The sequence below is a fragment of the Cnephaeus nilssonii genome (assembly GCF_951640355.1).
Source record: "Cnephaeus nilssonii genome assembly, chromosome: X".
Classification (NCBI taxonomy): Eukaryota; Metazoa; Chordata; class Mammalia; order Chiroptera; family Vespertilionidae; genus Cnephaeus; species Cnephaeus nilssonii.
The window spans coordinates 130,633,362-130,658,808 of record NC_137071.1 but is presented as its reverse complement, the minus strand read 5'-3'; the positions used below and the strand labels follow the sequence as shown (position 1 = coordinate 130,658,808).

General features: G+C 41.7%; 1 protein-coding gene across 1 annotated transcript in view; it reads right to left on the bottom strand.

Moving 5' to 3' along the window:
* Positions 1-25,447, bottom strand: part of CASK (calcium/calmodulin dependent serine protein kinase) — a 293,487-nt gene that overhangs the window by 216,008 nt on the left and 52,032 nt on the right. The window contains 1 exon segment of the mRNA XM_079765497.1: positions 9,669-9,781. Within this exon segment, the coding sequence (XP_079621623.1) occupies positions 9,669-9,781 (113 nt within the window).

The window sequence follows — 25,447 nt, the reverse complement described above, 5'->3', positions numbered from 1 at the left end:
AGTTTCCCCCAGTAGTAACACCTTATATAACCAACTGTAGTACAATATCAAAATCAGGAAATTGACATTGGGACGGTTGGCAGAACTTATTCAGATTTCACCAGTTTCACATCCACTCGTGTGTGTATGTGTAGAGCTATTCAATTTTATCGCCATGTGTAAAACCATGTAGTCACCACCGCAAACAGCCCCCACAATGATCATAACACACTCTTCCTTTATAGTCACAGCTTCCTGCTCCTCGCGCTTCTCACACAAAGTTTGTGGTCTAACATGTGACAGTCTATTTCCCAGTTCTATAATTTTATGACTTTGAAGCTTCTATAAAAAAAATCATAGTGTATGATCTTTTAGAAGTAGTTTTTTTAAACAGGGCATAATTCCTTGGAGATCCACCCGAGTAGCTGAATTCATCAATCATTTTTCCATTTTATTTCTTTTTTTTGCTGAGTACTATTCCATGGTAGGAATGTGCCACAATTTGTTTAGCCACTGACTCATTGGAAGACATTTCAGTTCTTCCTAAATTCTGCCCATTTCAATAGCAATTTTATGAAAACCTTCTTACAGGTCTTGGTGTGAACATAGGTTTTCCTTTCTCTGGGATGGACATTTCCCTAGAGGACAATTGCTGGATTGAATGGCAAGTATACGCTTAGTTTTTTAAAGAAACTGCCCAATTATTTTCCAAACTGACTGTACCATTTCATACTCCCACCAGCAACATATGAAAAGATAAATTTTCCTCACATTCTTGCCAGAATATATGATGGTTTTTATTGTAGCTGTTCCAATAGCTGTGGAGTAATGTCTCATTGTGGTTTAAGTCTATTATTTCCCTAACAGATAATGATGTTGAACATTTCCATGTGCTCGGGAGGAACTTTCTGGGAAAATGTCCATGTCTTTTACTCACTGTCTAATTGGATGGTTTCTTTCGCTTCTTCTTTTTACTGTTGAGTTTCGTGGTGGTGGTGTTTTTTTCATCCATAGATTGTACATTTGGTGCCATGTCTAATCACTCCATCTCCTAGGTGTCAATGATTTCCTGGTATATTTTCTTTTAAAAGTTATGTAGTTTTATGTTTTACATTTAAATCTATAATTAATTTGTATATAAGATGTGAGGTTTAAGTTGAGGTTTAATTTTTGGCCTATAAATGTCCAATTGCTCTACCACCATTTGTTAAAAAAAAAGACCCACCACCCACATAGTATTGAATTGGGTTTGAAGCTTTGTCAAAAATTAGTTGGCTGTTCTTGTGTGGGGTTACTTCTGGACAATCTAATCTGTTTCATTGATCTATGTGTCTATGTGCCAGGACCACAGCGTATTATTACTTACTACTTATAGCTATATAAGTCTTAAAATGGGGTAGAATGATTCCTCCCACTTTCTTAGCGTTTTTCAAAACTATCTTACCCATTCTTGTTCTTTTGTGTTCCCATTATATATTTTATGATAAGCTTTTTATAGCCTCAACAAATCTTCCTGGGATTTTACCTGGATCTGGAGCAAACCTATATATTTCATATCAACAAAATATATATTATGGGATCTCTTGTGACGGGCTTATTTCACTTATCATAATGTATTCTAGGTTGTAGCTTGTAGGATCAGTATTTCATTCCTTTTCATGGCTAAATATTCCACTGTATAGATATACCACATTTGTCTAACCATTCATCAGTTGATAGACATTTTAGGTTCCACCTTTTGGTTATTATAAATATACTATTAATATTCATATACAAGGTTTTATGTGGACATATGTTTTATATCTCTTGGGTATAGGCCGTGTCTTTTACTCACTGTCTAACTGGATGGTTTCTTTTTCTTCTTCTGCTTCTCCTATGTTTTTTTAAAAAAATATATTTTATTGATTTTTTACAGAGAAGGGAGGGGGATAGAGAGTTAGAAACATCGATGAGAGAGAAACATCAATTAGCTGCCTCCTGCATGCCCCCCACTGGGGATGTGCCCGCAACCAAGGCACATGCCCTTGACTGGAATCGAACCCGGGACCCCTCAGTCTGCAGGCTGATGCTCCCTGAACCAAACTGGTTAGGGCCTCTTATGTTTTTATTGTCACAAATTATCCCTGTTTATGCTGTAAGTTTGTTGGTGATCTTATTCATAGTTTTGTGACCTTTTCTTCTTTTTTTCAGGTAGAATAACGCCCTTGAGTATTTCCTGCAATGGAGGTTTTCTGGTGATAAGTTCCCTCAGCTTCTATATGTCTAGAAAAGTCTTTATTCCTCCTGCATATCTAAAGGATAACTTTGCTGGCTACATACTTTTTGGTTGCTAAATTCTTTCAGTCATTTGAATATTTGGTTCTACTCTCTTCTAGCTTGTAGAGTTTCTGCTGAGAAGTTCAATGAAAACCTAACTGGGCTTTCCTTTACACGTTACTTTCTTCCTTTCCCTTGCTGCCTTGAGAATTTTTTCTTTGTTGTTAATTTTTGACACTTTAAATACAATGTGCCTTGGAGAAAGCCTTTATCAATTGAGGTACGTAGGTGTTCTATTTGCTTCTTGGATTTGAGGATCTAGCTCTTTCCATAGGTTTAGGAAGTTCTCATCAATGATTTGTTTGAACAGGTTCTCCTTGCCCTCTCCCTCTCTTCTTCTTCTGGTATGCCTATTAACCTTATATTTCTCTTTCTGATGTAATCAGATAGTTCTCATAGAGTTCTTCAATGTATTTAATGCTCAAATCTCTCTCTTCTTCCTACTGCATCATTTCTAGATTTCTACCCTTGATATCACCAATTCTCTCCTCCATCTGGCTGGCTCTATTTCCTATGCTCACTAGTTCATTCTTGATCTCTTTTATTGAGTTCTTCATCTCCAGAATTTCTGTTAGGTTCTATTTTAAAGTTTCAATCTCTTTGGTAAAGTACTCATTTTGTTCGTTAATTTGTTTTTGGAGCCCATTGAATTGCCTATTTTCTTGCTTATCATTGATTTAAAAAATGTTTTTATTAATTTCAGAGGGGAAGGGAGAGGGAGATAGAAACATCAATGATGAGAGAGGATCACTGATTGGCTGCCTCCTGCACACCCCCTACTGGGGATTGAGCCTGGAACTTGGGCATGTGTCCTTGATTGGACTCGAACCCAGGACCCTTCAGTCCACAGGCCAATGTTCTATCCACTGAGCCAAACCAGCTAGGGCTATTTTTTTTTGAGCTGTTTAAGTTCTTTATAAATTTTGGATATTAACTACTTATTGGATGTATCATTGGCCAATATCTTCGCCCATTCAATAGGTTGTCTTTTTGCTTTGTTGATGGTTTCCTTTGTTGTGTAAAAGTGTTTTAGTTTAATATGGTCCCATTTGTTTATTTTTTGATTGTTTTATTTTATTTTTATTTTCTAAATGTATCTTTATTCTTGAAATATTACAGATATCCCTTTTTTCCCCCCACTGACCCCCTACACCCTGCACCTGCCCCACCCAGGCCTCCGGAAAACTATTGTCTGTGTCCATGGATTATGCATATATGCATACACATTCTTTATTTCCCTTGCCTGAGGAGATATGTCAGAAAGAATATTGCTAAGAGAAATGTCAGAGACAAACTAAATAATCTTAAAGGACCTATTTTCAAAAATGCTAATTCTTCCTGCTATCTGCTCAAATTTGCCATTGAGCTCCTCCAATGAACTTTCATTTTGGTTACTGTCATTTTTAACTCTAGAATTTCTATTTGGTTCTCTTTTTAAAAACAAATTCTATGCCTTTCTGAATAGTGTCTATTTTGTGAAATACCATCCTCATACTTTCCCTTTAGTTTTTCAGACATGGTTTCCTTTATTCTTTGAACACATTTAAAATAGCTGATTTAAACTATTTTTCCAGTAAGTCTAACATCTGGGTTTGCTCAGGGATAGTTTCCATTGATTGTTTTTTTCTTTTTTAATGAGCCATACTTTCTTGTTTTTTGCACGTCTCATAACTTTTTGTTCACAACGAGACATTTTAAATAATGTGTTAACTCTGGAAATGCTTTGTGTATGTGTTGGGGCTACGGAGGCAGCCACCTCTGCCTTAGCATTCAATTCCTGCTGCCACAGCCTGAGAGTCAGCTAGAGTTGAGAGCTTAAGTCCCTTTTACGTCTTTTCTGAGATTGCGCACAATCCTACATGTGTGCCTGTGCATGGCATTCTTTTATTTATTTATTTAATCCTCTCCCAAGGATATGTTTTTTTTGTTGTTGATTTGAGAGAGAGAGAGAGAGAGAGAGAGAGAGAGAGAGGAAGGGATAGAGGAAAACATGGATGTGTGAGAGAAACATTGATTGGTTGCCTCCCATATGCACCTCAAATGGGGATTGAACCCACAACCTAGGTATGTGCCCTGATAGGGAATCGAACCCTCCACCTTTTGGTGTACTGGACCACACTCCAACCAACCAAGTCACCCTCGGTTGGGCTGCATGGCCTTCTTGATTCCCAAGAATATGCTGTAGCTTTTCAGGGCCCCTAGAGACACCTCATTCATCAGCTTTTATCTGTAAGCTTTTAGGTTAGCTTTCTGCTTGCCCCACTGTTATCCTCTGCCTCAAGCCTTGTAAGTGGAGTCTTCCAGACAGGTCAAATGATGGCAACTTCCTGGGCATGAGGCTGTGAAGATGTGCCATCTCTGTTCTGCCTCCCCTGGTGGCAGGCAGGCTACTGTGTGTGTGTGTGTGTGTGTGTGTGTGTGTATATATATATATATATATATATATATATATATATATATATCTTACCTTATAATAGACAAATATGCAAATTGACCACACCTTTGCTACGCCAAGCCACGCCCACCAACCAAGCCACGCCCACCAGGAAACCGTTGCAGGGAAGTTGGGGTGTGGCGGAGCCCAAGGCCGGGAAAGCCTCGGGCGGACCACTGGGGGTCGGCTCCTGCAATCGGTAGCAGGGACGCTGGGTGCGGCCGAGCCCAAGGCCGGGAAAGCCGCCCGAGGCTTTCCCGGCCATGGGCACCAGCGGGGAGCCTGCAGGGATCGCAGGAAACCACTGGGGGTCAGCTCCTGCGATCGGTAGCAGGGACGCTGGGTGCGGCCGAGCCAAGCCCCGACCCTGAAAGAAGGCAGAAGGCGGTGGCCACAGCCAAGGCCTGGGTCCCCGGTACCGGCAGAAAACTGGTGCAGGCAGCCAGGTGAATGAAGGTCTATTGCACGAATCTTTGTGCAAACGGGCTACTAATATATATATATATATATATATATATTTACCATGATTATGAACTGTTTTCAAGGTTACTGTGGAGCTAGAGAGCAAGGAATGGGCCTGGGGCCAGTTAAAATGCCACAAAGGTCACTGTTCTTATCAAGAATAAGCTGTTTTCCTTGAAGAAATTCTTCCTGAAAAGCTGCAAGCCTTTGGCGAATTTCCAGAGTTCTGAAAAAGTTGATGCTGACAGTTTTTGCCAAGTCTACCCTTGCTTTTATGGAGATGAGACCTGTCGAAGGTCCTCCCTCCTCGGATTTTGCTGACATCATCTGCCATTTGGAACTTTTAGAATGAGATACTCATGAAGACTAAGCAAACTGGAACCCCATCGATATTCTTTCTAGAAGATAGTTTAATTAATATTCCAAAATAAAAACCATCAGTTTTGAACTTTAAAAATTAAACCATAAAGAATTAAGTCCTGCCTGGCCAGTGTGGTTCAGTGGTTGAGTGTCGACCTATGAACCAGGAGGTCACAGTTCAATTCCGGGTCAGGGCACATGCCTGGGTTGCAGGCTTGATCCCCAGAAGGGGCTGTGCACCAGACAGCCGATCAGTGATTCTCTCTCATCATTGATGTTTCTCTCTCGCCCTCTTCCTGAAATCAATAACAACATATTAAAAAAGAAGAATTGAGTCCCTTCAGCATCTCAGAACTCTGTCAATTCAGTGTCCCATTCCAGACATCTTATCTTCCTTATGTTTCCTATAGTACTTTGCCTGAATTAATTTTGAAATATAAATTTCACAAGTGTCTCAGCAGAGGAAGAGTCTATTAATTAAAAGTTTAAGATCATAATAAAGGAATTTCATTAATGGGGATTGTGTATGTAAGTACAAAAATATCCTCAGGTCAGAAGCAACATGCCAATGTAAAAGAAGATATTCTGAACCATTTAGGAAATAATATGACTGTGTAGGAACATAATAAAAGCTGTGGATTCTCTTCCTAGGAAAGTGAACATATATACATGATTCTGCATACAGTTTAAGGGGTTCTTGGATATTCTGCAGCCTGTACATTAAAAATCCTCATTGAAGAAAAAAATTGTGATTTTAATGGGAAAAGAGATATTCAAATAATTATAATATCTCATCTTCAGTGGTGTAATAAGAATTTAAAATATTAAATCATATATAAGTGGTCTCCAACCAATGTACATATTTCATTTCAAAAGCGAATGTGAACATTATACTTAGAATTATTGCATATGCTTTCTCATAAAAATGTTACTTGGAGACTATTAAACTGTAAGTCTCTTAAGAGTAGATGCTCTTTTTATTTGTGTTTGCATTGTGAGGACCTAGCCAAATCACAGTACATGTTCGTGCCCAGGTGGCCCTTTATAAAATGTATTTTACTCAATAGTATATTTGAATACAAATGCACTAAAAAAAACAGGAAAAAATGTTGAGACAATGACAAAGATCAAATAAACTACAAGACAAAAAGAAAAAGAATAAAGACTAACATGTTAAATGATCTGTTGCCTGAGACAGGTTTAATTAGAAGAGAATATAATGGTAAATACAGATATAGTATTTCTAGATATTCTCCTATGAACTTATTTGAACTTTTTGTTGTGTTACATTTCACTTCAAAATATGCATCTCCTCTCTTTAGCCATGAATGGGGTCATTCTGGACCCTAACAATTTTTTGCCTATAGTGACGGGAAAAGACTTTAAAGAAGTTGGGAGTTGGGGGGGGAGGGCAGTGTTTGAAGAGGTTGTAAATGATGAAAAAAATGCTTTATTTTATATATATATATATATATATATATATATATATATATATATATATAATAATGAAATGTGTTCAAATTAGGATAAAGTAAGCTAGTGTGAACATGGTGAGTGGAGGGTATGAGAACTCCACTGCCAAAAAAAGGGGTCAGGAGTGGAAATAAAATTTTGATTATGTTTCTCGATCACAGTGCTAAACGAGGTGGGAAAACTTCATTTTGGTGCCATAAACATAAAAAACGAATTGCACACTTTTATTTGAGGAACATTTAACTCTGATAAAAACCAGACAAAGGCATGAGTAACACGTAGAATTCAACTGGGTATCTTTTAATATCTACAGGCTGTGGCCCTACCACAGAGGATCAATGGAATGACCTGGCCTTGTCTTCAGAACAGGACTTGAAGACATGTATGTAGCCAAAGCAATGAAGGAGTGAGCTACAACTTCCCATCTATAATAAAAAAGCGTAATATGCTAATTAGACTGGACGTCCTTCCGGTCAAAGCCACAGCGGGCAGAGCCCCCGGCCGCAGTGGTGGTGAGCGGGGGGCTACGGTGGCAGCGGGTGGGGGCCGGGGCCAAGGCCCTTGCACGAGTTTCGTGCACTGGGCCTCTAGTATATTAGGTAAAGGCAAGACTTAAACCAAGAGGCATGGACTACATGCCAACCCCCTCTTTAAAAAATGCTTGGCATTTGACTCCCTGATAGGTACAATCAAAAGATGGTCAGCCACCAATAAACATCCTCAGCCAACTGAGAAGGTAATTAATTGTCTTCCTAAACTGTCTTTAGCCTGGATGGATTCAGAATTAGGTATAATGATGAACTCAATCAACATATTATAGGTATATTGAGTAATTGATTTAGACTTTTGACTTGAAACTGGAATCTTACTAACAGTTCATCAACAATATCAGAACATTGAACAGAAAGAAATAAAGATTCAACGCATTGATATGTTTAATAAACTACGTTTATGCAGAATTACCTCAATCAATGCTCAGGAAGGTTTTCTTTATTAGTTGACAAAGGAACAGAAAACCAAATAGAGTATATTAAACTTAAATGCAGTTAAAAAGTTTTAGGAGACATAATGTAGTTGTAAAGCCTGGTTAGAAGTAAATTTTAAATTCTGCTAAATGTATAAAATAATTTATAATGTAAATAATAACCAATTCTAGAGCATGAAAGCATGAGATGTAAAACCTCTAAATCTTACCATAAAATTTCAAAGAACTAAAAAATCAGTTACTGATTCTTTAGGAGTAACAACCTCCATGAATCTTTTATAATCAGCATAGATATAATAATATTTCAAAGATTTACGAAAGTATTTAATAGTAATGGTCCTAAAAGAAGATCTGCAGGAACAGATTAAGTTGGAGCTCATACTACGTGGACTTCTACTTCCCAAAGCACAGTAACTGGATAAAAGAGAAATAGGCCACTCTGCCTTCGGTTTTCTCCTGGGATTAAAATGGAAAGGACTAAAGAAAGACACATCTTCTACCGGACTGTGAAAAAGTCTCAAGTTAGAAGACAGCTAATTAGAAAAATATAATAATTGTGCCACATGAAGTATGAGCATATTTGAATTGTGGCTTCAGGAAACTATAGCTTAAAAACTATAAAAATAAATAATGTTAAATGCTTACATACTGTTTATAATTATTTACACATGAATATGATCGCATATCAACGTCTTGAAACAAAATTTTAAGTCCTGCAAGTCCTAACAGTACTGATCTTTCAAGTTTTCACATATGTGTCTTAAGCCCAATGTGATATGAGTACCGTATTTTCCGGCGTATAAGACTTTCCTGGGTTAAAAAGTCGTCTTATACGCCGGAAAATACGGTAAATATCTATGCAGCTTTGAGCACAAGTCACTTCACCTCTAAGATGGAAATACCGTATTTTCCGGCGTATAAGACGACTTTTTAACCCTTTGCACTCGCTTGCTTTTTTCTCTATTCCTTTATTCTACTGGGGATTTAATTTTTTAAATACCCCAGATTTTACAAAGTGCGGCAGTAGAATAAAAAACTGGAGTTTCTTTTCATACAAACTTATTTATTTGGATTTTTTTATATTTCAAATTATTGATACATTCAAAGAGTATAAAAAGAGCTGCTACCGATGCTAACCGAGTCGAGTCACACTCGACATCCGAGTGAAAAAGGTTAACCCAGGAAAATCTTATACGCCCAGTGGTCTTATACGCCGGAAAATACGGTATTTTAGTTCTTTTAGATCATATTCCTAAAGTAAGTTACAGACTTGAAGAAAATCCATTTGCGTTTCTTCTTAATCAGCAATTATCTTATCTTTGTCATTATTTCACCCCTCCCTTCCCATCCCACATACTGTACCATGGGTCTCAAAATTAGACCCTAAAATATATGTTCTGAATTCACTTTTTTCCTAGTAAAACATAGGCCTATAAGCAATCATAGATGACTTTATAACTCTGTAAATAACTCTATCTTTCAAATTCTAAGTTCTAGAATTCTAACAAACTAGAATGGAGCTTCAATAGTCTCCACCCACTTCTCACTACATTATACCCTCCGTTTCCCCACCCCCAGATGAAGGTTAGGTTGATAAATGGATTTTGGAGGTGAAATAAAGCCAGACATCAAATAACTTACTTGAAATCCATCTCTTACCTTCTGTACTTAACCCTGGACTGGATGTGAACTTGGCCACATCAACAATTTTTACAGCAAATTGTTGCCCAGTTTCTCTGTTGATACATCGTCGTACAACACTGAAGGGACCCCTGAAAAAAAAAAAGCCAAGTTTAATTCGTTGATTTTCTTAAGTTCTATTTCCCTTCAAAATCCTGACATTTCATTCTCTACTACAGCCATAGTTTTCAAAATCAAATTTAAATGATGCAATTTTGTTTTTTTTAAAGTGATGTAATTTTGAATATATGTTTCAATAATTCATGAGGTAAGAAACTCATAATAAAGTTATTAAATCAGAAAAACAAAACAAAATTGCATTCCAAAATCATTTTTAGAAACTCTAAATAGCATTCTTATATTCAAGGCAAAGGCAAATAATCTTTGTAATATTCTCTCTATATTACCAACATGTTAAGCAAAATAAGAAATCGATTACTGGCAATATTCATAGCTTTTATATTTTGAACCAGAAACTTGTCATTCTTGACCCCTTCCTCATAGCCACAACTGTAAATCTTCACTAACAATTCCTATTGAGTTTATCCCAAATAGCTCTGAATGCCGTCCACTTCTCTCCATATCTCATACCGTAATCTCGGCTACTACCATTTCCTACCAGAAATACTTAAAAACTTTGCCTAGTTCTTCCTGCAGGGATGTTTTAATACTGAAAATCTGATATGTTTCTGCTTAAAATCCCGCAGAGAGAAGGGATCTGCAAAACACATATTCAGTCAAGAACCAAAATACAGAAATAATTCCTAAATAAAAGAAAACAAAATCCACTCTAATAAAACCTGGGCAAAATACTGTAGCAGACATGTCACAAAAACAGAGCCATGGCCAACAACATCTCCAGTCTCCCCTGAAACCTCAGAGAAAGCCTTCATCTTTCTCAAACTTCAATTGGGAATCGTTCTAAACTGCCACAGGGAAGGCGGTCATTTCTACCGGCAGAGTGCCGCTGGTCCAATCATTTGCTTACCCAGTCCTCTCCTCAATTGCAATTGGTGGCTTTCAAAACGGGATGACTGATGAAATACCAATGCCCAGGCCCAGGCATTAAAGCACACACACATGCACATACACAGGTCCTTGTGATTAATAGTTATCCAATAAGTATCTGAATTAAAGACAATCCAAAGATAAGGTTTCTACATTCTTGAATCAACTACTGAATAATACCAAATGCAATAGCAATCCTATAAAATAAAAGCATAATATGCAAATCGACCGGATGGCGGAACGACCGGTTGCTATGATACGCACTGACCACCAGGGGACAGACACTCAATGCAGGAGCTGCCCCAGCCCGCAGGCCCCGATCACCTGATCAGAGCCTGCTGGCCAACCTCTCAGTCCCTCCCCTCGGCCAGCAGGCTCTGATTGCCCAGTGGGGAACGGGGAACCGGGGGTGGGTGGCAGCGAACATGGGTGAAGTGGGTGCGAGTGGGGCCCCAATTGCCCTGCTGGTTGCCCCATACACAGGGCTGATCTCCCCTGGCAGCCGGGGAAGATCGGTCCGATCTCAGGCCAGGCCTAGGGACCCTACTCGTGCACGAATTTTGTGCGCCAGGCCTCTAGTATACTATAGTAGGCTAGAATGGTTTAGGTCATTAAATACACTCACATGTACATGTGTGTATTTTTCACCTCCTCAGAAAAAACACATATCAAAAGAGAACACAACAAAACACCCTCATTGGCTTTGACAGGTAAAAACAGTACACCTGCCCAGCTGGTGATTCGATTCCTGATCAGGGCACATGCCCAGGTTGTAGTCTCAATCCCCAGTAGGGGGTGTGAAGTAGGCAGCCGATCGGTGATTTTTCTCTCTCATCATGGATATTTCTCTCTCTCTATCCCTCTGCCTTCCTCTCTCTCTCTCAAATCAATAAAAGCATGTTAAAAAGAAACAGTACACCTGGATGCATGCGGTTAATCAGCAGAAAGAGAAGGTTCTTCATTTACTCGTGTGGTACTGCTTGCCTTCAAGTATAAGTTGGTCTTTTTTCTTTCACTTAGAGGACAAGCAAAAGAATAGAGTATAACCCAGATGTAAACATTTCTCTGGGATCATATGCATTGGTGGATTTCATCACGGCATCATCAGGACATCAATTACACTGCAGCTTCAAATCTCTCCTGAAACAACCTCATAAAGCTGAACCGGAAAGAAAAGAATAGCAATAATACACCTTTTAGAGCTCTCTAGAAAAAGGCCCCTTTCCACAATCACCCCAAACTATTCAAAAATGTTGCTCTGCACTAAAATATGACTGCTTTAGGTTCATTACATGTTACACAATTTTACCATGAGATGAACTACCAATAAAAATTTTAGTTAACACTTTAGGAACAGCTTTTTGTCCATTACAATTAATTTTTCTAGAATATTCGAAAGTTTCCAAAAGCCTCCTAATATTTAAATCAAAAAAGGGGGAATAGTAGAAGAATATCATGTAAGGAAAAATATCCTGTAAGTAAATTACATCTAGAAATTTTTTACTTTAGAAAATTAACTTTCATTTGTAATGCTAACAGCAAGACACCCATGTAAAACATACATGGTGTCAAAACAAGCCAAAGGAAAATCGTTTGGGCAAAAAATGAAAAAGGATCGCAAGTCAAATTTATAGAAAAGATTCCTTTATTAACTTTTGGTCGAGAATATGTTTGCATATTTTCAGAAAACAACTCCGAGATCATGTGGATTCCTGCAACAGAGAGGAATTGACAGGAGTGCTCCAGCCATGAAGACAGAAGAGAAGCAGTCCAGAGATGGAAGACGCTGATGATGCCTTGCCATACTAGCAGTCAGCAGATATGCGTCACTGCAGATTGCCCAGGACCAAACCAGAGAGGGTCGGACCTGCATCACCACCATTTGTCCACCATCCAGAACTGAAATATCATTGCTGACATGTACACATAAGGAACTGTTGGACATAGAAATTGGGTCTCAAAAGAACTGTTGGCACAGAAAGAAACTCACTACAGACTGAAAAGAAAAATGTTGCTTTGTGAGAAGACAACGTGACAAAGTGAGACAGGGCTCTCACAAATGTTTCCATTCTCAATCTGGATGTCTTGTGACCACTTATCCTGACAGGAGCAAGCAATCTTAGGAAAAGCTTAACGTACTTGGTCTCCGTCCACACATAAAACCTTGGGACTCTCTGAACCCAGGACCCTTCAGTCCGCAGTCCGACGCTCTATCCGCTGAGCCAAACTGGCTAGGGTGTGCTTCAATTCTTTAGGCTAATTTTATAATGTGAGGCAAAAAAAAAATGATTTTATCTATGAATTATTGATGCGCTGAAGACAGGTCACAAGGAAAGCGTTTCCAAGGGTCTTTGGCCCCTCAGTGACCTCCACGGGGTTAGCAAAGGTAAACCACATTTAGAACAAAAAGGGGACACTGAGATATACGTCAGGTGTTGTGTGTGATCCAATGCATCGACTAGAAACTCATGGGGGCTGGTGAGCATTTAAATGAGTATGTAGGGTCTATAATTTTAGCAGGACCCAATTATAGTACATTTATTTGGTCAATAGGTTAAAGAGATGCTGGCTATGAGAGAATCTAGTTTGGTTTTCCATTTTAAAAGGGGTGGGGGTTCAATAAAGTATATATTAAACTTATTAATTACTAGAAGCCCTGTGCACCAATCCGTGTGCCAGTAGCTCGCTGCCACCCTCCTGTAGCTCTCTGCCCACTGCCCTGCCCTCCTGTAGCTCCACCTGCCCCCCATAGCTTGCTGCCCACTCTCCTATAGCTCCCCCCCCCCGCTCCCCCTCATAGCTTGCTGCCCTGCCCCCTCCTGTAGCTCTCCACTGCCTGCTTGTAGCCTGTAGCTTGCTGCTCCACCTTCCTGTAGCTCCCTCCACCCCCCACCCCCTCCCCTCATAGCTTGCTGCCCTGCCCCCTCTTGTAGCTCTCTGCTGCCGCTTGTAGCTCGCTGCCCCACCCTCCTGCTGATCCGTGATCTGGTCGTAACGACCATTTGCATATTACATCTTTATTATATAGGATAATTGAATGAAAGTTCAAGAAACAGCAAAAAATCAGAGGGCCTAGGTTTCAGTCTGACCTAAACTTTTAAAAAATATATGTTTTTATTGATTTTTTTTTTTAGAGAGAGAAAAAGGGAGAGGGATACAGAGATAGAAACATCAATGAGAGAGGAACATCATCAATTGCCTGCCTCCTGCACAGCCCCTACTGGGGATCGAACCTGTAACCGAGATACATGCCCTTGACCGGAATCAAACCTGGGACCCTTCAGTCCACAGGCTGACACTCTATACCCTGAGCAAACTGGCTAGGGAAGACCTAAACACTTTTTTGATGCTTGAAATTTTATTCTTAATTTTTTTTAGTCTATAGTACAGTCAATTCTGGAGCGTTTATGTGTGTGTGTGGGGGGGAATATTGATAGAGATAGTTGTAAGCTATCGTGATAAACTACTATCTTTCTCATATTTCCACTAATTCTGGCCAGGGTATTACTAAAAATGAAATAAGATAATTGAGGGTATTTCAGACTTGATGAAACACATATTCTTTATTCAACTCTTTAAGATTATTGACTGGGAATGTAACACAAGGTTCTCCTTGGGGCAGGCGGCTGCTTGCAGAATTCTGTTTTTAAGTAAAAGGTCCATGAAACCAGGACCTGTTACAAGTGAATATTGCTATAATGTTCCTAAGGTTTTGAAAAGAAAGCAGCTGTCTCCCTGGCTGGTTTGGCTCAGTGGATAGAGCGTCAGCCTTCGGACTCAAGGGTCCCAGGTTTGATTCCAGTCAGGGGCACGTACCTTGGTTGTGGGCACATCCCCAGTAGGGGGTGTGCAGGAGGCAGCTGATCCATGTTTCTCTCTCATCGATATTTGTAACTCTCTCTCCCTCTCAGTAAAAACCAATAAAATATATTTAAAAAAAAAGAAAGCAGCTGTGACTCTATGGAGACACAGAGTAATCTCTAGTTTTCATTTATGTGAAGAAAGGTTAAGTCTAGGAAATGAACCATTCTGATACCAAAAGTCAATACCCCCCAAAAGTGGCTAGAACTTGATGAACTATTGCTAGAATATAGTATGTTGGTTTCTAGGATACTAGGATAGATTGAACACAATGCAGCTCACTGACTGTCCTCGCCAAACCCCATTAAAATGATACTCAAGGGGTTGAATTGTTTTTAAAGGACTGGGAGAATGAGAGACAAGAATCACCATCAAATTTGGGAAGCAAGAAAGCAGATGCAATAGTGGCAACTGGCTTGGCATAGCTGGGAAAGCTGATGTGCAAAGGGAAATTAAGGAAAGTTCCCAAACAAACCCATTAGCACTACAGAATCCTCAGGAAGCATTTGAACTGGCAGTGTGAGATAACTCTGGAACTAAGGGAGAAGGGGGGGCTAAAATAACGAGGTCTGAATGAAATCTATTAGGGAAGCAGTTAGAGCCCTAAACCCCTCCTTATCCCATGCTCCTGGGTAACTTGCCCCAACCTCACCCTCAGAGATACATTCTCTAGAGAGGATAAAACATTAGGTCTTAGAACGGGGGCCACAGGCAGTTGAGGAAGTAGATACTGTATGGAAAGCAACGGGCTTATGTGCTCACACACCAACTCATTGCAGACAGCCCCAGCCCCTTTCCCCCTTAGTAGGATGTTAGAAGCTAGATCTTGATCCTTCAGAGAGAGAGAGGCAAGATTTTCTCCTGACTCTCCGACCAGCCCAGGAGAAAAGACCTAAAGATAATGACATGAAGTTGTTCAAACCACTAAACCAGACCACCCTCCCTTGAACCCCCAAGTCACCAAGTTCTGCCCGCAAGTTCAGAGCTCTCAACCCGCTCGCAGTCCCTACTGCAGCTTCCCCACCTCAGCACCACTGCCATCGGGCTGGGATAGCTGCCCGGGGATGTCCTGTGCATTGGAGGATGCTTAACAGTGTCCTGGCCTCTGTCTGCTAGATGCCAACAGCTGGAAACTGATCCTTGTCCCACTGATTAGAAAGGTGTGGACAAGGAACCCAGAAGGCTGGTCAACCTTGAAGCTCTGAAAGGTCAGTGCCAGCCACTCCCTATCTAATTGAGACCAGGGTAACTGAGGCAACTTCCCCACCAAATAATCATGTAAACCCTTATCTATAATAATAAACGTGCAATATGCTAATTAGACCAGACGTCCTTCTGGACATCCTTCTGGATGAAGCCAGGGCTGTGAGGGAAGCCCGGGTACCAGGTGCCAGAGGGAAGCTGTTCCCGGCAGCCGGGGGGAAGGAAGAACTACTCTTGCACGAATTTCGTGCATTGGGCCTCTAGTGATAAGATAATCTGCCTGTTACTGGAATTACCTGTCTAAGGGCCATGGGTGTATCCCAAACCTGAATAAAAGGGATGGCAAGGCCAAAGCAAGGCGTAGTCCTCCCACTAGAGGTGGGCTCCCACCTGGCCCCCACTATTCCCAAATTAATACTTTTCTAGTCTCTTTTCATTTGTGTGCGGCCTTCTCCTGAACCCGAACCCTGAACCTGAGCCCTGAACCACGCGGGACGTGAAAGGGGTTCCCACAGCCAACAGCATCCCCTCAGCCAGTTTTGACCAACCCAAAGTGTCTCCAGACATTGTCAAATGTCCCCGGGGGGTGGGGAGTGGGGGGTGGGGGGTGGGCGGGAGAGAAACTGCCCCAGGTCAAGAACTGCTCTGTTCCTGATCATGAGCACACAACCAAACTCCCAAGACAGCGGAGGAGTCTCTAATTTGGAAGACAGAGATCAAAACAAACAGCAAGAGCAACTCAGAGGAAACAGACTCAGTAAGAAGACAATGTCAAACTACCATTCCTATCCTCAGAAAGATGTTATAAGCAAGAGACAAAAACAGGACTTTCAGGAAACAAACACCAAGGGGCTCTTGAAAAAAACACACACGAAGACATTTCAAACTCAATAGAAGGGCTGGCCGATCCAGTTGAGGAAAACTCCCAGAAAGTAGAGCAAAATGAACAAGGGAAATGGAGGGAAGGAACTCCAAGGAATGATCCAACACAATTTCCCACGACCCAAATCACGAGTTGTCCAAATTAAAAGGATCCACTAAGTACTCAGCAAAACAGATTAACAGAGCTGCGACTCTTGCTCACAATCCCGCTTCAGATATCCTGACAGCATAGAGGGGAAGTCCCATCTGAAAGTCTTTCTACAACAGTGCTAAGATTGCCCTCTCCTCACACAGCCAAGTGTCTGCCTGCTACTCAGGTGTTTCTTTTGTATTTTTATATATTTTTTTATTGTTGGTAGTATTACAGATACCTCCCATCCCCCTCCTTTACCCCCCTCCTCCCAGTCCCTTCTCACCGCCCACCCCCTTCACTACCCTATTGCTTCTATCCATGGGCCATGCCTCTCCTATATAATAAAAGGCTAATATGCAAATTGACCAGACGGCAGAATGACCAGGCGTTATGATGTGCACTGACCACCAGGGGGCAGACACTCAACGCAGGAGATAGTGCACTCCCACAGGGGAACGCCACTCAGCCAGAAGCCGGGCTCACAGCAGTTGGACATCCCCCAGAAGCCCTCCCCCCCTCCATGCATGAATTTCGTGTACTGGGCCTCTAGTAAGTATATAAGTTCTTTGGTTTATCTCTTCTCGTCCTCCCAACCCCACATCGAGGTATGTCGGTCTGTTTCCATGCCTCCCTGCTTCGGGTCTCATTTTGTTGGTCAATTTATTTCATTCATTAGATTCCACAAATAAATGAGATCATGTGATTTTTGTCTTTCTATGACTGGCATATTTCACTTAGCATGATACTCTCCAGGTCCCTCCATGCTGTCCCAAAGGATAAGAGAACCTTCTTTTTGACAGCTGCATAGTATTCCATTGCACTACTCAAGTTTTAAAGACTAAACAATACACTGTTTAGGAATACATACATAGGTAATAAAGCCATTAAAAAAAAACCCCAAAGGAATGATTAATCCAAAAGCCAGGACAGTGGCTATGGAGGGGGGCATGATTGGGAAGGGGCTTTTAAAGGTACTAGGAATGCTCGATTTTTAATGTGAATGATGGATTCATGAGTCTTCATTTTATTATTATTCTTTAGAAAATATATACCACACTCTATATAGTCCTCAAATACCTATGTTTCCCAGTTAAAAGGAATGTTTTTAATGACTGAGTGGTATATCCCTAAGATCTTGCTAATCAAAGGAGGTCTTAATTTTTTACCTATCTGTATAATACAAATTATTTTAAATGACCTGATAAATGTGAACAAAAATGTTTTTATCTCAAACATAAAGCCAATATGAATTACATTCATTGGAATTTTACATCTAATGGAACTACATTTAAAATGATATTTTAAGTTGTTATATATAAACTTTGGGACGACATCTATAATATAAAGTTCTCACCCTATAAGAGGTTTACAAAAACATTGTGTCTCAGGAAAGCTTTGGTAAATGGGATGAACATATCCCAGTCCTAGAAGCTTCATTATACTTATAAACAATTGTACAATGAACCACAAGAGATGTAAAACAACTGTGAACAAGAATAAGCAATGAACAAAAGTAAAGGGCGGAGGTATTGAAGACCAAAAATAAATGAATAAATTCACACACACACACACACACACACACACACACACACAGTTGACAGTCAATCCTCATCATTTGCAGATTAAATATTTGTGAATTCACTTACTCACTAAAATGTATTTGTAATCCAAAATCAATACCCGTGGCACTTTCATGGTCATTGGCTGATGTGTGCATAGCAGTGAAAATTGAGTCGCCGACACGCCCATTACCAGGAAAGCTTGAACAAGGTGAAACCGCCTTCCTGTTTCAGCTCTCCTGTAAACAAGTGTCCTTTTATGCCAACCGTTTAGTGGATTTTTTGCATCTTGTGCTTTTTGTTGGTGATTTCACTGTTTAAAGTGGCTCCCAAGGGTAGTACTGAAGTGGGGTCTAGTGTTCCTAAGTGCAAGCCGGCTGTGATGTGCTGTACTGAGAAAATGCATGTGTTAGATAAGCTCCATTCAGGCATGAGTTACAGCGCTACTGGCCAGAAGTTCAATGTTAAAGAATCGATCAGCATATATGAAATAAGGGGCCTTCAAACAGAAACACACATAAGACAGGCTATATATTGATTGGGAACAATGGTTCAGTACTCACCCATTCAGTGTTTGTGGCAATTTTATACAAAATAATTACTGTAAAGCATGAGCATCGACTGTATGTGTGTGTGTGTGTGTGTGTGTGTGTGTTGTGTATACATACATGGACATATATAGGTGTATTTATATTATGTAATATATATTGATATGTAATATTTTATCTATAATAATAAATTAGACTGGACAGCTGAACGTCCTTCCGGAAGTCCCTCCGTATGACCTTCCAGATGAAGCCAGGGCTGCCATGGCCGAGGCAAGCCACCGTGGCTGCGAGAGCCGAGCCCCTAGCACGATTTTGTGCATCGGGCCTCTAGTGTATTAATATTATAATATAAACTCCATGAGTGCCTAGTATATCCTAAGCCCTTAATATGTATTTGGGGGTTGTAGCAAAGACAACAAACTAGAAATGAACAAGGGACTGATCAATTTATCCCATCACATCACTCTATATAAGTATATAAGATTTTGCGAAATCATAGCACTTATAGATATTTTTGTACTCAATCTGTATCTTCCTACTACTTTCTGTACAGTTCTGGGAAATAGATGGGTAAAAAGGATACAAAACAAAAATATAATGGTACTAATGACAACATTAGCAGTGCAAGAATAAAACTGTGAAAACTATACCCTATACACACATGAACATCTATAAAAATCTATAATAATAAAAGCATAATATGCAAATCAACCGAACGGCCACCCAGACGTCCTTCCAGCTGACCTTCCAGACGAAGCCGGGGCGCAGCCATGGGATCAAGGCAGCCGCGGCGGCTGCGAAGGCCTACTCTTGCACGAATTTCGTGCATTGGGCGTCTAGTGAGACTAATAAAGATACGATGGTCTTTTCCTCTTATTTCAGCACCACTGTTGGTGTAGCCATTGCCACTAAAGGAGGGCTTATGCATGTCATTCCATCAATAAACACTTCCCTGGTCTTCCTGTTGCTTTGTGGCAGTGGTAGGAAGACAGAGATATTGTTCTGACACTGTTTTTCTCTTTAATATCTCTCGTACCTACTGCCACCTACAAAACACACGCACACCAAGCTAAGTACTTTAGGTACAGTGACTAAACCAACCCAAAGGAAAAGAGTTTATCTAATCATAGCTACTGCTAAAGAAACACACACGAAGTGGAAAATTATGAAAATCAAAGTCTCAGAAACCTGACAAAGGAATTAATAAGCTCAGTACAATTCAGTTCGTTTTCTGAAAATAGAAAGGGGAGGATTATTTGAAACAGTTGGCATGGATCTCCAATAAGGTAACAGAACAAATCTGGCTCAGCTGTCAAAGCCGAGCACTTCATAGAGGTTTAAGACTAGCATTTACTAATTCGGCACTTGTGTTGGCATAATTGGTACCTCTGTCAAACCTCGATCATTCCGTGCAAAGTGTAGTAGACCTCGTTTGAGATTTTATGTAGCACATCAGCCTCTGGGCTGAGTCTACATAGTCACCATTCACTACTTTCATGAGAGGACTGCAGCGCATACACAGCAGTTTCTGCTCATCCAGAAGTTGTGGAATATTTCATTGAGTGAATGCGTGCGCATGTGCATGCGTGCTTTAAGGGCTGGGGTTAGAGCCAAAGCAGAGGGGCACGGAGCCTAGGTGTTTGTTAGCTCATTTATGAGGGAGCACGTATCAAGGAGAGTAGAAAAAAAATTTTTTTTTGTAACACATAAGAAAAGGAAGAAGAATACACACAGAAGGAAAGAAATAGAAACATCACGCATAGGAAGAACTGTAAGATAAATACATTCCAAAGTGCCTGGCCAGTGTGGCTCAGTGGTTGAGCGTCGACTTATGAACCAAGAGGGTTCAATTCCCGATCGGGGCACATGCCCAGGTGGTGGGCTCGATCCCCAGTGTGGGGTGTGCAGGAGGCAGCCGATCCATGATTCTCTCTCATCATGGATGTTTTTCTCTCTCTCTCTCTCTCTCTCTCTCTCTCTCTCTCTCTCTCTCTCCCCCTTCCTCTCTGAAATCAATAAAAATATATTTTAAAAAAAGACACTCCAAAGTAAGAACTATGACTTGGTTGTGCACGTCTAGGCCTTTTAAGCTACATATTTAAAGAATTTCCACAAACATTAAACCACTGACACTAAAAATTCTATTGCTATTTTACCCTATTCATTTACCTCAGTTTCCCCAATGAAAAAAAGACTAAAAAATGCACAGAGCAAACATAAAAAGATTAATAAAGTGTGACTGTCCTCAGGAAACTCCCAGTTTAATAGATTGCTGATATATGTACATACTTTTAGAATAATATTAAAGAGCAAAGTATTGACATGGTATAATACTAAGAGTTGATCATCTGTGGCTAGGAAGGTGGGCAGAGAAACCTCTATGAGACACAGACACCTAGGAGGGCTTGAGAGATGAATACGTTTTGGGGGCTAACAAGGGACAGAGGAGGGTTCCAGAAATAAGTGGCAGTATGTGCAATGGCCCAGAGTTGAGTCACAGCATGGTGTGTGCTGGATACCACAAGCTGCCTAGTGTTGCGGGCTGCCAGCCTGGAGGGGGAGTGGTGGAAGAGGTGGTGGAGAAGGGAGACTCAGAGATCATGGTGATCCCCATTAGGGGGCGTGCAGGAGGCAGCTGATCCATGAGTCTCTCTCATCATTGATGCTTCTATCTCTCTCCATCTCCCTTCCTCTCTGAAAGCAATCTTATCTAATAAAAGAGTAATATGCAAATTGACCGTACCTCCGATACACCACAAGCCACACCTACCAGCCAATCAGGAGCGAGTATGCAAATTAACCCAACCAAGATGGCTGCAGCTACGGAGTGAGCAGGAGGCTTGGGTTTCCCCGGCAATGGAGGAAGCCAAGTTCCCGCAGCCCTGGTCTCCGCTCAAGGCTACAAAGTTTCAATTATAGAAGATAAATAAATCCCAACAAAAATGGCTGCAGCCACGGAGCTGGAGAGAGCAGGAGGCTAGGGTTGCCCCCAGCGATGGAGGAAGCCAAGCTTCAGCAGCCCTAGCCTGCCTTGGTCTCCACTCAAGAATACAAAGTTTCAATTATGAAGATAAATAAATCCCAACAAAAATGGCTGCGGCCACGGAGTGAGCAGAAGCCTTGGCTCTGCTCAAGGCTACAAAGTTTCAATTATAGAAGATAAATAAATCCCAACAAAAATGGCTGCGGCCACAGAGCTGGAGAGAGCAGGAGGCTTGAATTGCCCGCGGCAATGGAAGGCGCCAAGCTTCCCGCAGCCCTGGACTCCGCTCAAGGCTACAAAATTTCAATTGTAGAAGATAAATAAATCCCAGAAACCAGGGCCTCTGCTTGGGTCACCAGGGGGCGTGGTCGGCCTGCAAACCACCACAGGCCCCTCGCCCAGGCCACCCCACACCCCAAGGGAACTCCCACCCTGAACCGGGACACCCTTCAGGGCAAACCAGCTGGCACCCACCCGTGCACCAGGCCTCTATACTATCTAATAAAAGAGTAATATGCAAATAGACCGTCACTCCAACACACAAGATGGCTGCCCCCATGTGGACACAAGATGGCCACCACAAGATGGCCAGCAGGGGAGGGCAGTTGGGAGGGACCAGGTCTGCAAGGGAGGACAGTTAGGGGTGACCAGGCCAGCAGAGGAGGGAAGTTGGGGACGACCAGGCCTGCAGGGAAGGGCAGTTGGGGGAAACCCAGGCCTGCAGGGGAGAGCAGTTGGGGAAACCAGGCATGCAGGGGAGGGCAGTTAGGGGTGACCAGGCCTGCAGGGGACGGCAGTTAGGGGCAATCAGGCTGGCAGGGGAGCAGTTAGGCATCAATCAGGCTGGCAGGGGAGTGGTTAGGGGGTGATCAGGCTGGCAGGCAGAAGTGGTTAGGGGCAATCAGGAAGACAGGCAGGCAAGCAGTTGGGAGCCAGCAGTCCTGGATTGTGAGAGGGGATGTCAGACTGCTCGTTTAGGCCCCATCCTACCAGTAGGATCGGGCCTAAACGGGCAGTGGGACATCCCTCGAGGGGTCCCAGACTGGAGAGGGTGCAGGCTGGGCTGAGGGACACCCCCCCCCCCAGTGCACGAATTTCATGCACCGGGCCTCTAGTCTATATATATAAAAGGCTAATATGCAAAGTGTCCCCTCGGGAGTTCGACTGGGAGACCAGGAGTTTGATTGCTCACTATGATGTGCACTGACCACTGGGAAGGGGGTTGATCAGCAGTGGTGGCTGGGTGCTAAGGGAAGAAGGCGGCGGCAGCATGCGGGTGGTGAGGGAAGGAGAGGGTGGGAAGGCCGGGAGGCGGGGAACCTGATAGGACCTGATCCCTGGCCAGGCCTAGGGACCCTACCTGTGCATGAATTCCATGCACCGGGCCTCTAGTAAAAATATATTTTAAAGTTCAAGGAAGGGGGTCAACACATAGATGACAGACATCAACTACCATTTACAGCATAATGTGCCGTGCATGCTGCTAAGAACATAATGTTTCCTCTCTTGTTATTTATCCTAACTTATCACAAGAGCTAATATACTATTAGCCTTCACTTTCCAGATTAAGAAACTCAGGCTAAGACAGGTTGCCCATGGCCAAACAGAACTAACTGCCTGGTAGAGTCAGGACTACAGCCAGACACACGGAACTCGGAAATCTAAGTTCTCCATTTCCTCACTCCCTGGGAAGCGCGAGTGAGCAGGAGGTCACGGAAGCCACGATGTGAATGCCAGTATTTCAGGGTACAGACCACCAAGGACAGAAGACAGAGCCCCAGAACGCATGAGCGCATCCCCAATCCTCCCCAAGGAATTTCTGGAAACATCCCTCCAGAAAGAAAAAAGCACCTTCAGGTTTTGGTGTTTGCCAAATGGGGCCCAGAAGACAGGAACTGGCCCGATGGAAACATTTAGTAGAGAAACAACTTTTTAGAAGCTCACGCCTGGCTTCTCTAGCGGTGTTCATGAACTTGATTATTTCTAACGGGCACTAACATGATCACAACTGTTAAAAGTCTGTGTGCGGAATCTAGTCTGTCCAAACGAAAACTAATAATTACGAAAGCCTGGCAGTATGAAATTACATTGCAAATCATATTTATAATGTGAACGTGCTCGATTAATGTCACTAACATAGATTGTTTTTCCAAGTGCTTGTTTCCTGTAATAGCATTGTTGCCCGCCATTAATCACAGCTGCGCATCTAAGAAGGGGAGGGGAATTAATATTTGAGCTTGGGATTTCCTATGTTCATTAACAGAATTTTTTCCAATAATACTTCCGTAGAGTACTGATCATCTCTTCCCATTCAGAACCATGTTTTATGGGTCTCCCTAACAAGTTAGACCCACTTCTGAATTAAACCAAATTAAATTATCTAATTTAAATTAAATAAGCCAGTAAAAGAAATGTCAAAGCCAGCAATACTCCTTTCTCTATTATTCATTTTAGGTGCATCAGGATTATGCAAAATGTATACAGCAGCACAGAAACAAAAATGTAACTAGCTAACACTCTAAATCACGATTGCCAAATTGCTATCTTGTGGAGTCATTAAAGAATAAAAGTTTCACCCAGCCAGTGTGGCTCAGTGGTTGAGCGTTGACCTCTGAACCAGGAGGTCATAGTTCAATTCAGGGTCAGGGCACAGGCCTGGGTTGCAGGCTCAATCCCCAGTGTGGGGCGTGCAGGAGGCAGCCGATCTATGATTCTCTCTCATCATTGATGTTTCTCTCTCTCTCCCTCTACCTTCCTCTGTGACATCAACAAAAAAGAATAAAGATTGCCCTGGCCGGTGTGACTCAGTGGATAGAGCGTTGGCCGGTGGACTAAAAGGTCCCGGGTTCGATTGCGGTCAAGGGCATGTACCTTGGTTGCGGGCACATCCCCAGTAGGGAGTGTGCAGGAGGCAGCTGATCGATGTCTCTCTCTCATTGATGTTTCTGACTCTCTATCCCTCTCCCTTCCTCTCTGTAAAAAATCAATAAAATATATTTTAAAAAAGAATAAAAATTTCTCTGTCAAGTAAATCTGAGAAACACTATATGAAATCCCTCCCCCCACCCCATGAACACATTAGGCATTAGCAGCCAAGTCTTGCAGTTAGGAAACAAGCTTCTCTATCCTTTACCACGCTGCACCCCCCTCACCGCGCTGCACCCCCCTCACCGCGCTGCACCCCCTTCACCAGGCTGCACTCCCTCACCACGCTGCACCCCCTCACCCAGGTAGCACTTTGAACATGAGGATCTAAATGTTAATATTTATAATAACAAACAATCCAGACACAAATGATGAAGTTGTAATGTCTAGGAATCACGCAGATTTCAAACAACTGCTTTCTGAAACAAATACTCTCCCCCACAACGTGGCATGTACTAGTACCCTGTTTAAATTTTTGCAGAGAGGGGGTTAATTCAATTGTTCGCTTAGTGAAGGGTGGGAATGACTTAACTATGCACTTTCAATGTCTATTCATTAATACTCCCCGAAGTAATATTCTTTTTCACAACTGTCCATATAAGCATATTCTGCGGGCAATAATGCAACCTCTGGTCTTTTAACAACAACAGCAAAAC